This window comes from Saccopteryx leptura, chromosome 2 (genome assembly GCF_036850995.1).
Source record: "Saccopteryx leptura isolate mSacLep1 chromosome 2, mSacLep1_pri_phased_curated, whole genome shotgun sequence".
NCBI classification, from domain to species: Eukaryota; Metazoa; Chordata; class Mammalia; order Chiroptera; family Emballonuridae; genus Saccopteryx; species Saccopteryx leptura.
The window spans coordinates 191933427-191950878 of NC_089504.1; the positions used below are offsets into that span (position 1 = coordinate 191933427).

General features: G+C 39.5%; 1 protein-coding gene across 5 annotated transcripts in view; it reads right to left on the reverse strand.

Annotated features, from left to right (window-relative positions):
• The window catches only part of KCNAB1 (potassium voltage-gated channel subfamily A regulatory beta subunit 1), a 589565-nt gene that overhangs the window by 146488 nt on the left and 425625 nt on the right, over positions 1-17452 (reverse strand). For all 5 annotated transcript variants that reach the window (XR_010749312.1, XR_010749311.1, XM_066369872.1 and 2 more), the window contains exon 8: positions 5875-5961. Coding sequence is in view for 3 of the 5 variants with exons in the window: in XM_066369872.1 (XP_066225969.1) it covers positions 5875-5961 (87 nt within the window). In the remaining 2 variants the exon portion in view is untranslated. The remainder of the gene's footprint in view (positions 1-5874; positions 5962-17452) is intronic.

Below are 17452 nucleotides of genomic sequence, written 5' to 3' on the forward strand. Positions count from 1 at the left end.
ATTTACAAGTTCTTTATAAATTTTGGTTATTAACCCCTTATCAGACATATTGTCAAATATGTTCTCCCATTGTGTAGTTTGTCTTTTTATTCTGTTTTTGTTGTCTTTAGCTGTGCAAAAAAAGCTTTTTAGTTTGATATAGTCCCATTTGTTTATCCTGTCTTTTATTTCACTTCCCCGTGGAGATAAATCAGCAAATATATTGCTGCGAGAGATGTCGGAGAGCTTATTGCCTATGTTTTTTTCTAAGATGCTTATGGTTTCACAGCCTACATTTAAGTCTTTTATCCATTTTGAGTTTATTTTTGTGAGTGGTGTAAGCTGGTGATCTAGTTTCATTTTTTTGCAGGTAGCTGTCCAATTTTCCCAACACCATTTGTTAAAGAGGCTGTCTTTATTCCATTGTATTTCCTTACCTCCTTTGTCAAATATCAGTTGTCCATAGAACTGTGGGTTTATTTCTGGGTTCTCTGTTCTGTTCCATTGATCTATATGCCTGTTTTTATGCCAGGACCAGGCTGTTTTGAGTACAATGGCCTTGTAGTATAGCTTGATATCAGGAAGTGTGATACCTCCCACTTTATTCTTCTTTTTTAAGATTGCTGAGGCTATTTGTGTTCTTTTTTGGCTCCATATAAATTTTTGTAATATGTGATCTATATCTTTGATGTATGTCATTGGTATTTTAATTGGTATTGCATTAAATTTATAGATTGCTTTGGGTAATATTGACATTTTAATGATGTTTATTCTTCCTAACCATGAGTATGGTATATGCTTCCACTTGTTTGTATCTTCCTTGATTTCTTTTATCAATGCTTTGTAATTTTCCGAGTACAAGTCTTTAGTCTCCTTAGTTAAGTTTACTCCTAGGTACTTTATTTTTTTGGTTGTAATTGTGAAGGGGATTGTTTCCTTAATTTCTCTTTCTGACTGTTCATTGGTGGTGTATAAAAATGCCTCTGATTTCTGAGTATTAATTTTATATCCTGTCACTTTGCTGAATTCATTTATCAGGTCCAGTAGTTTTTTGACTGAGACTGTAGGGTTTTCGATATACAATATCATATCATCTGCAAATAATAATAGTTTTATTTCTTCTTTTCCAACTTGAATGCCTTTTATTTCTTCTTCTTGTCTGATTACTGTGGCTAGGACTTACAAGAGTATGTTAAGTAAGAGTGATGAAAGGGGGCACCCCTGCCTTATTCCTGATCTAAGGGTATTGCTTTTAATTTTTTCCCACTGAGTATGATGTTGGCTGTGGGTTTGTCATAGATGGCTTTTATCATGTGGAGGTATGTTCCCTGTATTCCCACTTTGCTGAGAGTTTTGATCATGAGTGGGTGCTGGATTTTATCAAATGCTTTTTCTGCATCTATTGAAATTATCATATGGTTTTTCTCCTTCTTTTTGTTTATGTGATGAATCACATTGATTGATTTGCGAATATTGTACCAGCCTTGACTCCCAAGAATAAATCCCACTTGATCATGGTGTATGATTTTTTCCATATATTGCTGGATCTGGTTTGCTAATATTTTGTTGAGGATTTTAGCATCTATATTCATCAGAGATATTGGCTTATTATTTTCTTTCTTTGTGTTGTCTTTGCCTGGTTTTGGAATCAGAATTATGCTTGCCTCATAAAAGGAGCTTGGAAGTCTTCCTTCCTCTTGAATTTTTTAAAATAGTTTGAGAAGGATAGGAGTTAGTTCTTCATTGAATATTTGGTAGAATTTACTTGTGAAGCCATCAGGCCCCAGACTTTTCTTTGTTGGAAGTTTTTTGATAACTGTTTTGATCTCATTTGGTGTAATTGGTCTGTTTAGGTTTTCTAATTCTTCCAGATTAATTTTTGGAAGATTGTATGATTCAAGGAATTTGTCCATTTCATCGAGGTTGTCTAGTTTTTTTGGCATACAGTTCTTCATAGTATTTTCTTACAATATTTTGTATTTCGGTTGTGTCAGTTGTTACTTCTCCACTCTCATTTCTAATTTTATTTATTTGAGTACTCTCTCTCTTATTCTTGGTGAGTCTAGTTAAAGGTTCATCAATCTTGTTTACCTTTTCAAAGAACCAGCTCCTAGTTTCATTGATCCTCTGTATTGTTCCTTTAGCCTCTATGTCATTTATGTCTGCTCTGCTGTTTATTATTTCCTTCCTTCTACTACATTTGGGCTTTACTTGCTGTTCTTTTTCTAGTTCTTTTAGATGCAGGGTTAAGTTGTTTATTTGAGCTTTTTCTAGCTTCTGAAAGTGTGCCTGTAGTGCTATGAACTTCCCTCTCAGCACTGCTTTTGCTTCATCCAATAAATTTTGAGTTGTTGTATGCTCATTGTCATTCGTCTCTAGGAATTTTTTTATTTCTTCTTTTATCTCATTTTTAATCCATTCATTATTTAACAACCTGCTATTTATTTTCCATGTGTTTGAGAATTTTTGAGCTTTTCTGTTGTGGCTTCTTTCTAGTTTCATGCCGTTGTGATCGGAGAAAGTGCTTGATATGATTTCAATCTTCTTTAATTTGTTGAGAGCACTTTTGTGCTCTAACATGTGGTCTGTCCTAGAGACTGTACCATGGGCACTTGAAAAGAATGTATATTCTGCTGCTTTAGGTTGAAAGGTTCTGAAGATATCTATTAAATTGAGTTGATCTAGTGTTCCAATAAGTCTGCTGTTTCTTTGTTAATTTTCTTTCTTGGGGATCTATCTAGTGATGTTAGTGGAGTATTGAAATCCCCTCCATTATAGTATTGCTGTTGATCTCGCCCTTTAAATCCATCAAAGTCTGCTTTATATATTTAGGTGCTCCTATATTAGGTGCATAGATATTTATAATAATTATATCTTCCTGTTGGATTACTGTCTTTATCATTATGCAGTGGCCTTTTTTATCTCTTACTATATCCTTTGTTTTAAAGTCTAATTTGTCTGATATAAGTATTGCTACCCCAGTGTTTTTTTCATTTCCATTATCATGAAATGTTTTTTTCCATCCTTTTACCTTCAATCTATGTGTATCTTTTGTTCTAAGGTGTGTCTCTTGTAGACAGCATATGTACGGGTTCTGTTTTCTTATCTACGCAGCTACCCTATGTCTTTTGATTGGATCATTTAATCCATTTACATTTATGGTTATTATTGATATGTAGTTGTTTATTGCCATTTTATTCTTTAAAGCTGTATTCCTTTTTTGCTATATTTTTTCCCCACTTTGATCTGTTTACAACATGCCCCTTAGCATTTCTTCCAGCATTGGTTTGGTTGTAATGAATTCCTTGAGTTGTTTTTTGTCTGTAAAGCTTTTTATTTCTCCTTCAATTTTAAATGATAGCCATGCTGGATAAAGTAGTCTTGGTTGTCGATTCTTGTTCTGCATTACTTTGAATATTTCTTGCCATTCCCTTCTGGCCTCAAGTGTTTCTGTTGAGAAGTTGGATGTCATCCTTATGGGGGCTCCTTTGTAGGTGATAGATTTTTTTCTCTTGCAGCTTTTAATATTTTCTCTTTATCGCTTAGCTTTGATATTTTAATTATAATGTGTCTTGGTGTAGGTTTCTTTGGGTTTCTCTTTAATGGAGTCCTCTGTGCTTCTGGAACTTGTGAAAGTTTCTCCTGCATTAATTTAGAGAAGTCTTCAGCTATAATATGATTGAACAAAGTCTGTATCCCTTGTTCTTTTTCTTCTTCTTCAGGAACCCCTATGATGTGGATGTTATTTCTCTTCATGTTATTTCTCTGTCACAGAGCTCTCTAAGAGTTTCCTCAGACTTTTTGAGTCTCTTTTTTTTTCTTCTCTGCTTTCATCCCTTCATTCCAGTTGTCCTCCAACTCGCTGATTCGATCCTCAGCTCTATCTACCCTGTTTTTAATTCCTTCCATTGTGGTCTTTATTTCTGATATTGTATTTTTCATCTCCAACTGATTCTTTTTTATACTTGCTATTTCTTTATTTAGGTGTTCATAATGACCATCCATTGTTGTTCTAAGATCCCTAAGCATCCTTACAATCATTATTTTGAACTTCGCATCTGGAATTTTGATTATTTCCATATTACTCAGTACATTTCCTGAAGGTATCTCTTGTGTTTTCATTTGGATTGCACTTTTTTGTCTTCTCATTTTGTTTGGGTGTTTTATTTGTAGAGTTGATTGAGTCTAAGCTTGGTGTTGTCTGCCTCCAGTTTTCCGTTGTGTTATTTCTAGGTCTTCTTGGGTTGGTATCAGCTATTATTTGTAATCCACTTTCGAATTTGGGCAGCTTTGAAGTCTTGATTTGTTTGTTTTCTTAACAGGTGATAGTCTTGTTTACTGATCTCAGCAGGTGGATTCCTTGAAACTGTATCCAGGAATGTGATGGGTGTATCCTGAGACTCTGAAGGCCTCTTCCACCAACTAATCTCTCTGGGGGCAGGGTGTTTTCTCAGCTTCAGTAAGGGGAGGTGTATCTCAGATCTCCATGGAGACCTGAGTTACTGCCCCTCCTCCCCACTTCTTGTTTTCAGCTGTGTCTTGTTGCACTGATTGGAGCTGGAGAGATTTCTAGAGATCTCTGATCTGGAAGCAATTCAGTCTTCTATTTTTTGGAAGGTTCAGTTCCTCCCCCAGCTATGGCTGCCTCCAGCACGGATGAGTCAGCTTTTTTAGTTCATCTCCTGAATTCCTAGCCCCTCACAATCTGTCCCTCTCTCTGTCCTTTCCACTTTGGAGATAAGCTGATCTTTTCAACACACTTCACTCCCTGGTCACCAGGCAAGTGGCTGTGAGCAGTATTTTTTGCTCTTTTCCCTGGGATGAGATCCCCTCTGGGCTCTCAGCCTCCCCTCCCCTCCGTTCCTGTAAGCAGGAAAGATTCAGGTGCTCTCTACCAGGTTTGTTGTGGCTTCTTCTTTGCTCTTTGGTTTTTGAGAGCTGTTCTTGTAGTCCAGAGTTGGTTTTTCATGCTGATTTTTCCTAAATTGATTTGTATTCCAGTTTTGTGGTGAGAGCTGAGTGTCTGTGCGTCCACCTACTCCGCTGCCTTCTAATTCTCTTCTTATGGTTAATCTTACATAGATCACTGAAAACTACATTTTCCTTCCCCCCTAATAAGGACTATCTGCCTCCACCCTCAAATCCCCTATTTAACCTTACCTGTTAGAGAACCAGTTGCTGACCTCCACCTTAGGAGTCATCCCAGCAGATGACCCCCTAATAAACTTTTCTTAACCTGAATTCCGGTGTCCTCCTTCTGCCAACCTTAAAGTAGTTTCCATAAATAAATTTAAATGGAAGAAAATTTGTGTTTAGGAATGTTCTAAAAGCTTCCACAGGAGATGCTGAAACTATTGTCTTCAACAGTTGTAACAGAAAGGAAATAAAATGGTGCAGCTACTTGAGGATGAAAAACCAAATTGCAATAAAGTCTCATTTTGAATAGTGGCTCCATGAGACCTCCACGCAGGGCATCATGCAGCACTTGTTACCACTGGAAACTAATCAGACCTAGAATCATTATAAAATAGAAAGCCCCTCAGATGACTACTTCAAAATAATGATGGCTAGGTTATAAACTCCCCTCTCAATTAATTTTATTTTTTTAGTTGATGGAATCACAGAAGTGAAATAAACCTGTAGACAGTGAGCACAGTACTCAGCAGGAACCTCAATACCAAAACCTGAAACTACTTTAAAATATAATGAAGATGCAGAATGCTGAACATTGGCTTTGAGGGTAAATACTGAGGCTGAAAACCATTGACTGTAAAGGTTTTTTTTTTCATACTCAGTCAAATCAACCTGACTATATTTCATTGCCTACTGTGAATGGAATAAGTTGTCAAGTTAAAATCAATAACTCAGAGTCTTTCATTAAATTTCTTTACTCACCTTCCATGGGGGTGTTACTGTCTGGTCGATTTGCAAAGACTACATCCACATACTCAAGCTGCAGCCTCTGGAGGGAGCCCTTCAATCCTGGGAAGTCCAAACAGAGCACTATCACAACAAGTTGAAGTTTAATTATCTTTTAAGAATTTATTTAATTTTTTAAGCATTGACTTAGTTTCAAAAAGGCATTGAATACAATGATGTGTTAATTGACCCCTTGTAAAACTATTTCAAATGCTGATTTTGTCCCCAACAAAGAAAAGTCTTAGGATTTTCTCTATGATATTAGTATGCCTACCACACTGAAAAATAGGTACTTAGTGATAAACTCACACAGTGACTCATGTGTGGTAGTATCCAGAAGCAAAGTTTAGAATAAAAAGCAGTCTGTGTTTCTTCTTGGAAAATGCAAATTCACATCATGTATTGAATTACTTAATGGGCTTATAATGGGATGGAGATATATTTATTGCACAACAAAACATAAACATAATGTAAATCAGAAATAAGTGACTACCAACCCCACAATGGGTTATAATAGGAATAAAAGGATTGGCAAATGAGACGTTGCTCAACATCTCATGGACTGGAACAAAGCTTGAAGAACCTCAAATAGAGCCAAGCTCTACCATTTCTATCTTCTTTATTCTTTAGGGGAGAAACAAAAATACTAGAAGCTACAAAGACTGAAGAAGTAATAAAAAGGACAGAATGAGAGTTTAAAATAAAGTCCGGAACCCACAATCTATGTTTCAACCCTGACCATTTGGTCACATTCCTATGAGCATTCAGAAGAAATTATTTAATTTTAGTGTAGGCCCAATGACCATCACAGCCGCTCTTGCTGCCAGGCTGGTGCAGGTTCCCATTAGATTCAGACAGTAAAAAAACTGTGGAGCCAAAAACTGGTGGGTCATTTTTTTATTCTAGCCTCACAACTGGCCGGCGAGTGAAAACAAACACATGGGGCACCAAAACCCACTGACACATTCTCCGGTTTCACAACCAGGAGAATCTTTTCTGAATTTTCTTAGAATCAAAGGCCCCCACCAGCTCAGTTACCTCTGGTTCCCCATCTGCACACCTTCCACCTCCTCATTTCTGCACAGACTGGCTTCTCCTTCAGCACCCTGCCATCTTGGCTGCCTTATCTCACTCTGCAAAAATATGGCCTCCTTCTTCCTCCTTCTTCTTCTTCTTCTTTTTTTTTTAAATGTATTTTTTTAGTTTGCTCACTTTTTTTTTAGATTTTTTTTTAATTTATTCATTTTTATTAGAGAGAGAGGGGAGAGAAAGAGAGGGAGAGATAGAAAGAGAACAGGAAGCATCAACACCCATATGTGCCTTGACCAGGCAAGCCAAGGATTTTGAACAGGCGACCTCAGGATTCCAGGTCGACGCTTTATCCACTGTGCCACCACAGGTCAGGCCTTCTTCTTCTTTTAAAACTTTTTGGTGCAAACCCCCCTCCTCCAGCACACATTAGCATAACAAAGCTCCTTCTCAAGCAGAAAGGTAATTAGCAGTTTCATGTGGGCAGTGGACATTTTTAACAATAAAAAAGTGAGCAACATAAAAATCACATTTTACAAATTAATTTTCCCAACATTAAGTAAAACTACTACAGCGTGTCTGTAAAGTCATGGTGCACTTTTGACTGGTCACAGGAAAGCAACAAAAGATGATAAAAATGTGAAATCTGCACCAAATAAAAGGAAAACTTTCCCAGTTTCATACCTATTCAGTGTAGTTCGATGTGGGCTCATGCACAGAGTTTTTAGGGCTCCTTAGGTAGCTATCCCGTATAGCCTCTACAGACTCATCACTGACTGATTGCCTACTAGAACGGGGTTTCTCCACCAAACTGCTGGCTTCCTTCAACTGCTTATCCCACTGAGTAATGTTATTCCTATGTGGTGGCGCTTTGTTATAAACGCGCCAATATTCACGTTGCACTTTGGTCACGGATTCAAATTTAGCGAGCCACAGAACACACTGAACTTTCTCTGTACCATCTACATCTGGACTGGTATGGCCGTGGGCTGCTCCACTGTATACACGGTGTTACATCATCATCTGTGCATGCGCACATGCTCCCACATCATCCTACAGAAACTGGGAGGGTTTTCCTTTTTATTTGGTGCAGATTTCACATTTCTGTCGTCTTTTGTTGCTTTCCTGTGACCGGTCAAAACTGCACCATGACTTTACGGACACACTGTATTTCCCTGAAATAGAATGTATTATACATAATATTATGCAATCAAAAGGACGACAGTGTTCAAGAGTCATTTTATCTCATTGCCATGCAGTGCAGCATTTCCTTATTAGCCTATTTAATTCCTCAGGAAGACCAGAGGTTTTTCTCTTTTTATTATGGCATAAAATTAATTACATGTTAAATGAAGCTCTTATAAATTTAAATTAAGCTCATTTAAATTTTATTTTTTTCAAACTGGTTTATTGGCCAGCCACAATCACCTTTCTGACAGGGAAATGGAGTGCTTGAATAGAGTTCTCGAAACATTTTTTATTCATCGAGAGAGGATTGTCTTTGGTGGCAGCTTGTTAAAAGTTGCATTGATGAAGAGATTAGCGCAGGCAGGTGTTTCAAGGTCTTATGCCTGTTCTTGAAAAACTGTGGTGACTTTCCAGCTCAGGGTATTGCCCATCATCTGAAGGAGCAGCTTGCAATTAAATTTACCTGAAAAGCACTATAATCTGGGCCACTTTTTGGAAGCAATTGTATGTATGGAGCAGGTAAGGGAGGACAGGATAGTGGAGCAAACAAATAAATAGGGTGTTTACAAGGTTTGAAAAGTTGGAAAAGGTTATGCATGCTGTGTGATCTCACTTGTCTTATTTTATCATTTTTGTGACTCAGTTCTCTGGTCTGCAGTGGGGATAACAGTACATATTACCTTTGGAACTGCTGCTCCAGAAAGGAAATAAAACTGGTTGTCGAGTACTTTGAAAATGCAATAGTCAATAGCAATGTGGTCATTGCAATGGTGGTGTTCACATCTGAAAAGGTGCAGAATGAGAGATGCCAAAGACTAAGTGGGAGAGATTGTCACTAGACCCCCTGGTTTTGGAGGGAGGCATTGAGTGACATTCTTGCCCATGCCCAGCACTGGTAACAATGTCCTTCTTTGTGAGGATGGCCCTGTCCTTCTGTTTGTCTTCTAAACAGCTCAGTGTGGCCTGAGAATAAGCAGGAGAAGAAGCTATTGTAATGCCGTTTGGTCAGTCATGACTGAAGTCATTTACCCTTCCACACTATAAACATGTTCTAAATCCCTGTTTGATTCTGAAACTATGTTGGGCTCTGGGATTATAAAGATGTATAGACATTGTATTGATTCCCAAGATCTAACATTGCATATTGAGAACATCTATTGTCATAGGTTATTATCCAAGGCAATAATGTGTACTGTAAAATAATGGTGTGAACTTGATAATAAGGTCATTTGTTTGGTCACTTCCCACCTCTAAATTTTTTTTCTGAGAAGCAGAGATTCAAGAATATTCAAGTATGAATATCAGAAATGATGTGTTGCATCTGTTGGTGATCTACCTGGCCCCTACCCTGACTGTGAAGTGGAATCAAAGAAGATTGTGTCCTTACGTGATATTATCTGCTCATTTTGAAAATCTCAGGCCTTGTAATCTGTGGTATAAATTGTGGATTTTACTCTTCACAAGCTCGAAAAACAGTGGTTGGGAACTGGGAAGTAAGAAAATGGGAGAGAAGCAGGGGCAATAATATTTCTATTTGAACTGATCACTCAGTGGGCTGAGAATGACCTGTAGGGAAGGGAGACCACTAAGGTGCTAGTGCCTCAGATCCATCTTGGATTAAGTTGGTAGATAGTGTTCAATGTGGGGACAAGTTGTATAAGCGAAAATAAAAGAGCACCTGCTGGTGTGCTGAATACAGAGTTTGGAGGTAAAGGAACCAAGGATGACTCTTAGATTGTTGGCCTGAAAAGCGAAGTGACTGTTAGATGAGGAAGTCGAGGGAAGAGCAGATTTGTGCTGGTGGTGATGGGAGCTGTAAGTCTGAGCAGCAGACCAGTCAAGCACTACACGGAGCTCTTGGCAACAGGATGGACTAGCCTGGCATTCAGGCAGAAGTCTACCTGTAGGTGAGGCACACAGTCTGGAATGCAGAGTACTAATTTGGGCTGGCCTGAATGACCTTGCCTATGTCTCTTAGCCTCTCTGGGATTTCATTTTTTCTTTTGTCCAAAAATAAAATAGAACTAGATGAATTATCTTCTTTGATCTCTCATGTGATTGCAAACCAAATCAGGTAGTTGTTCCTTTTCCTGTTTGGATGCTTTAATATTGCAGTAGAAATAGCTAAATCATAACAACATATAAAGACATACTCAACAAATGTCTTCTTGACAGCCATTTAGGGTTTATTTACAATAAACAAATAGCCAAGTTCTATCTCCACTTAGCAAATGTGGTTGAGCACTGGCTTGAGGCCAGTTATTGTTTTAAGTTTAAGTAGAAGTACAAAAATGTATTAACATTGGCAGCCAGACAGCCAGACATAACATAAGGAGGGAAGTGCTCCAGTGTTGAGTGCACTTGCTAAAGGCACTTCTGACATCAGCCTGTTCCTGGACATCCACCTAGTATTTGTGGGAGTGAATATAAGAGAAGCAGGGGGAATGCTCCTTTGCCCTTGAGGAATGTCTAGAAATTAACTGGCAATTCCTCAAAAGTGCACAGTATAATAAATTACGCTATACAAAGAAAATAACTTCCAAGGGATTATAGTAAAAAAAAACAACCCACATCTGAGTTCATTTTTCTTTTAGGCTCTAGACTTTAACAAGAACTATATTGTTCATAAGGTGATCCTTAGTTCAATTTAAGCCTGTTTTCCAGTTTAAGCCTGCTTTCTAAAGACATAGTCTCATTCCAGACATTAAGCAGATTGGTATAGAGATGGGTAAGGTGCTCAGTGTTGTAGGTTTAACTGTGTAGAAACAAGGAGATCAGTAGTTTGGAGATTCTGCAAGGGTTCTAGTCAAATATGATTATATTGTCACCTTTTACATCTGCCACACATTTAATGTCCTATCTAGCTTGAAAAAACGTTGCCGAAAGTAATGTACATGGTACCCTTATAAAATTTTCCAGGTTGTTCTTGGCAGATCTCTTGGTCTTGATTTAAGACACACTTGCTTTCTTCTTTTAAATAAAGATTGCACTGTATTAAAATAATATATATGCCTGCATCTCCATTATGACATATGGTTATCCTGGTGTATAATTGCAGTTACTGTGAACATGGTACACTAGGAAGGAATCCTGTGGTGAATCCACTTAATACAAAATGTATTTTTTAATTAAAAAACCACAAAAAGAAGAAAAAAGAAAGGAGAGAGAGAGAGAGAGAGAGAGAGAGAGTTAAGGGTTTTGGAGTGCAACCTTCATAGAGAGAAAGGAAGAGGAGAGAAAAGATAATGGGAGATGTAACACTTATGGGTAGTGTAGTTCAAGGAGAGGAGAGAGTAAGACTGGCAGAGAGTTAATCAGCCAAATTGGAGGAGGAAAAAAAGTATCAAGAATGAATATAAGAGAAACAAACGAACAAATATAATAAAATGGGATAGGTTATAAAGTCTGCAGATTATTCTTGATTTTGAGAGGTTATCTTCTTTCTTTTTTTTTTCTCTCCCTCTTCCTGGTCGGTGACTCTGTACCCCGGGTTCTGCCCCTTTGGCACCCTCAGGTAGAGGTTTGCAGTTGATAAGTCTCTATGGCAATGTCATGTATTGTGCTTTAGTCTCGTTGGCAGTCGAGGCTCATTAGCATTTATAGGCTCCGACAGTGAGAGAGTCCGTGTTCCTGGAGCCTTTCTCCTAGTCTTTCCTTCCTCAATTAGTAGCCTGATAATCCAGCTATGGGGTTGCTGCTGCCTCTGCCTGGATCGTAAGAGGCTCAAAGAGCTGGCAACTCCCCACTCTATTTCCACTCAGCACAGGGCTCTGGGTAAGGCTTAGTCAGTCAGAGCTGCTAGCATAATCAGGTGGGCTTTTTGCCCACTCAAAAACCTCTGGCTCTGCCACTCTGTCCGGTAACACAGGTGGGTGCCCACTTCCAGGGCACTTGGAGGAAACTCTCACTATCTGCGCGCACAGACCAGGATATCCGGCCAGCAGTCTCACGCTCTGAGTGAAACCCCCAACCGCATGGAAAAGTTGCAGCGTTGGAATTGGCTCTCGTTCTGTCCCCGTGTGTGGCTTTTGTAAGGCGCTGGGGCGGCCTGAGATTCCGCTTTGGCCCACACAAAGGCCTCTGACTCTGCTCCTCTGTGCAATAACACAGGCGCGCACTGCCGAGGCACTCGGAGGAATCTCTCACTCCCTATCTGCGCGCAGACCAGGATATGAGGCCGGCCGTGTTTCCCTCTGAGTGAAACCCCCACCAGTACGGAAAATTTCCACTGTTGGAATTAGTTCTCGCTCCCTCCCGTGCGCGGCTTTCCCAGGGCGCTGGGGCTGCCCAGAGATTTTGCTTTCGGCCCACAGAAAGGCCTCTGACTCTGCCTCTTTGTGGGGTAACACGGGCACCCACTTCCGGGGCTTAGGAAGAAATCTCTTGCCCACTAACTGCGCACAGACCAGGAGAACGGGTAAAATGGCTGCCCCGCTTGTCTTTCTTTGTTTGGGTTTGGCGCGAGTGTTAGCTTGTATTGCCTGGGTTGCCACAGGATTAGTTTTTCCTTGGCTTGGATCTCCGTGCCACAGCCTGGTTCGGCTGTTTGTGCCGCGGCCTGGATCTATTCACCCCCTTTGCCCGCCTCCGTTTCTATATTCACAGTTACCAGCGAAAGCCGCCCTGTTTAGGTTAGTGAGGGTGGCGGAGCATTTCTTACTCCTTATTTCCTTTGGGGTTTGGTTATATATTTAGCCAATTTTTCACTCAACCATACCTTCGGGTGTATTGTGAATCATCTGGAGGCTCCAAGGATAGGTCTTTCTGTTTCTGGTTGAAGATCTTGTTGAGTTTTGGGGGAGATTTATCGGTATCGCTTCCTACCCCGCCATTACTCTGACGTCATCTCTCCTTTATCTTCTTAAAACAATGATAGTGGGTTTGTGTTTTGAATCACATAAGAAACTGTTGTTTATTTGGAAGGCAAATATAAACTTAGACACAGACTTTGCTTATAAAAGCATGCAAACAGTTTACTTATTCTTACAGTTCAGCTTACCAAACCATTTCTCTTCTCTCATGTTAGATGCTAAAGAAATTTGATCTGATGATTTTTTAATTAATTTTAATGTGGTGACATTAATCAATCAGTGTACATAGGTTCAGAGAAAACATCTCTGACATTTGATTATGTTGCATACCCATCACCCGAAGTCATATAGTCTTCCGTCACCTTCTATCTAGTTTTCTCTGTGCCCCTCCTCTCCCCCAACCCCCTCCAGCCCAGTAACCACCACACTCTTGTCCATGTCCCTGAGTCTCATTTTTATGTCCCACCTATGTATGGAATCATAGTTCTTAGTTTTTTCTGATTTACTTATCTCACTCAGTATAATGTTATCAAGATCCATCCATGTTTTTGTAAATGATCCGATGTCATCATTTCTTATGACTGAGTAGCATTCCATAGTATATACGTACCACATCTTCTTTATCCAGTCATTTATTAAAGGGCTTTCTGGTTGTTTCCATGTCTTGGCCACTGTGGACAATGCTGCGATGAACATGGGGCTGCATGTGTCTTTATGTACCAGTGTTTTTTAGTTTGGGGGTATATTTCCATTAGAGGAATTGCTGGATCATATGGTAGTTTTATTTTTAGTTTTTTGAGGATCCACCATACTTTCTTTCATAATGGTTATACTACTTTACATTCCTACCAACAGTGGATGAGGGTTCCTTTTACTCCACAGCCTCGCCAACACTTGTTATTACCTGTCTGGTTGATAATAGCTAGTCTAACAGATGTGAGGTAATATCTCATTGTAGTTTTAATTTGCATTTCTCTAATAGCTAATGAAGATAAGCATCTTTTCATATATCTGTTGGCCATTTGTATTTCTTCCTGGGAGAAGTGTCTTTCATGTCCTCTTCCTACTTTTTTTATTGGATTATTTGTTTGTTTGTTGTTGAGTTTTATGAGATCTTTGTATATTTTGGATATTAGGCACTTATCTGTGCTGTTTGAAAATATCATCTCGAAGATGACATCAGAGTAATGGCAGGGTAGGAAGCGATACCAATAAATCTCCCCCAAAGCTCAACAAGATCTTCAACCAGAAACAGAGAAACCTATCCTTAGAGCGTCCAGATGTTTCACAATACACCCGAAGGTATGGTCGAGTGAAAAATTGGCTAAATATATAACCAAACCCCGAAGGAAATAGGGAGTAAGAAATGCTCTGCCTTCCTCACTAACCTAAACAGGGTGGCTTTCTCTGTGATCTCTGAATATAGAAAATGAGGCGGGCAAAGGGGGTGAATATATCCAGGCCACGGCACAAACGGCCGAACCAGGCTGTGGCATGGAGATCCAAGCCGAGGAAAAACTGTTCCTGTGGCAACCTGGGCAATACAAGCTAATACTCGCACCAACCCAGACAAAGAAAGACAAGCAGGACAGCCATTTTCCCCCAATCCCCTGGTCGGTGCGCGCAGATAGTGGGTGAGAGATTCCTTCCAAAGCTCCGGGAGGGTGCGCCCATGTTACCCCACAGAGAGGCAGAGTCAGAGGCCTTTGTGTGGGCCAAAAGTGTAATCTCTGGGCAGCCTTAGCGCCCTGGGAAAGCCGCGCACGGGAGGGAGCGAGAACTAATTCCAACCGTGGAACTTTTTTGTGCTGTTTGGGGTTTCATTCAGAGGGAAACGCGGCCAGCCTGATATCCTGGTCTGCGCGCGCAGATAGTGAGCGAGAGATTCCTCCGAGTGCCTCGGCAGTGCGTGCCCATGTTATCACACAGAGGGGCAGAGTCAGGGGCCTTTGTGTGGGCCAAAGCGGAATCTCGGGCCACCCCAGCACCATGCAAAAGCTGCTCACAGGGATGGAGCGAGAGCCAATTCCAACGCTGAAACTTTTCCATGCGGTTGGGTGTTTCACTCAGAGCGTGAGACTGCCGGTCTGATATCCTGGTCTGCGTGCACAGACAGTGAGCGGGAGTTTCCTCCAAGCACCCCGGGAGTGGGCACCCGCCTGTGTTACCGGACAGAGTGGAGCCAAAGGTCTTTGAGTGGGCGGAAGCCCTGCCTGATTATGCTAGCAGCTCTGACTGACTAAGCCTAACACAGAGCCCTGTGCTGAGTGGTAATAGAGTGGGGAGTTGCCAGCTCTTTGAACCTCTTACTATGCAGGCAGAGGCAGAGGCAGCAGCACCCCCATAGCTGGATTATCAGGCTACTAATTGAGGAAGGAAAGACTAGGAGAAAGGCTCCAGGAACACGGACTCTCTCACTGTCGAAGCCTATAAATGCTAATGAGCCTCAACTGCCAACGAGACTAAAGCACAATACATGACATCACCATAGAGACTTATCAACTGCAAACCTCTACCAGAGCGCGCCAAAGGGGCAGCACCCGGGGTACAGAGTCACCGACCAGGAAGATAGAGAGAAAAGAAAAAGAAAGAAGATAACCTCTCAAAATCAAGAATAATCTGCAGATTTTATAACCTATCCCATTTTATTATATTTGTTCATTTGTTCTCTTATCTTCATTGTTGATATTTTTTTTTCCTCCTCAAATTTGGCTGATTAACTTTCTGCCGGTCTTACTCTCTCCTCTCCTTGAACTAAACTACCCATAAGTGTTACATCTCCCATTATCTTTTCTTTCCTCTTCTTTTCTCTCTATGAGGGTTGCACTCCAAAACCCTTAACTCTCTCTCTCTCCTCTTTTTTCTTTTTTCTTCTTTTAGTGGTTCCCTCTTTTTTTCTCTTTCTCTCTTTCTTTTCTCCCTCTATATTAGATTATTCCTTTCTCCTTTATATCTCCTCTCATTCAAACCTCAATAACAAACAAATTATCTTATCTGGAAATCAAACTTATGTTTGTGGCATTTGGGGGGGGGGTTTACTTCACCTTTTTAACTCACTGGCAGTGCTCCCATCCCTGGCTCTCCATTTTATCTAGTTCTTGTTTCACTAAATACATTAGTAATTTTTTAATTTGTACCCCCATTTTTCTGTTTCCCTCTTATTCCTCTCATCATAAATCTTAGTAAACCAACACATAAAAGCAAATCATTTTATTCTTGACCCAAATTTTTTCCTTATTTGCTTTTTGTGGGTCCATACCCCCTTCTTTCTTTCTTTCTTTCTTTCTTTTTTTTTTTTGCTCCTTTATTTCTTTTCCCCAAAGCAGGCCGTCTATTACAGGCATTGTTTTTTATAATTCACAGTTCACCACAAGATTTTCTCAAGAAAGAGGGGAGAGGAGAGGAGAGGAAAAAAGGAGGGGGGAATAATTTCCTTTTTTTAAAGTTTTTATTTTATTTTATTTTTCTCTATTTCATTATTAATTTTTTTAAAAAACCAACTCTTTTCAATTTTTTATTTTTTTAACTTTTTATTCTTTATTAAATCTCATTAATACTATCAACAAAACCACCCTCAGATGCCATTAAGTAAGAGAAAATCGAATATCATGGATACAAAAGAAAGAGATGTAACACAGCTAGATGAGGAAAAAATCTATGGAGAAAAATTTAATATATTGGAAAACTTGGAGCTAAATATCAGAGAATTGAATATAGAAATCCTAAAAATCCTCCAAGATATACAAGAAAACACAGAAAGGCAATTTAGGGAGCTCAGAAAACAACTCAATGAACACAAAGAATATATTTCCAAGGAAATTGAAACTATAAAAACAAATCAGAGATGAAAAACTCAATTCACGAGTTGAAAAACGAAGTAACAAGCTTAGCTAATAGAACAGGTCAGATAGAAGAGAGGATTAGTGAAATAGAAGACAAGCAACTTGAGGCACAACAGAGAGAAGAAGAAAGAGACTCAAAAATTAAAAAAAATGAGATAGCCCTACAAGAATTATGTGACTCCATCAAAAAGAATAACATAAGAATAATAGGTATATCAGAGGGAGAAGAGAGAGAAAACGGAATGGTGAACATACTCAAACAAATAATAGATGAGAACTTCCCAAGCCTGTGAAAGAACTAAAGCCTCAAGTTCAAGAAGAAACAGAACTCCGAGTTTTCTTAACCCCAACAAACCTACTCCAAGGCACATCATAATGAAATTGGCACAAACCAACAGCAAAGAAAAAATTCTCAAGGCAGCCAGGGAAAAGAAGAATACAACATATAAAGGAAGGCCCATTAGATTATCATCAGATTTCTCAGCAGAAACTCTACAAGATAGAAGAGAGTGGACCCCAATATTTGAAGTCCTGAAAGAGAGGAACTTTCAGCCATGAATACTATACCCATCATAGCTATCCTTCAAATATGATGGAGAAATAAATACATTCACAGATACAGAAAAGATGAGGGAATTTATCATCAGAAAACCCCCACTCCAGGAATTACTAAAGGGGGTTCTC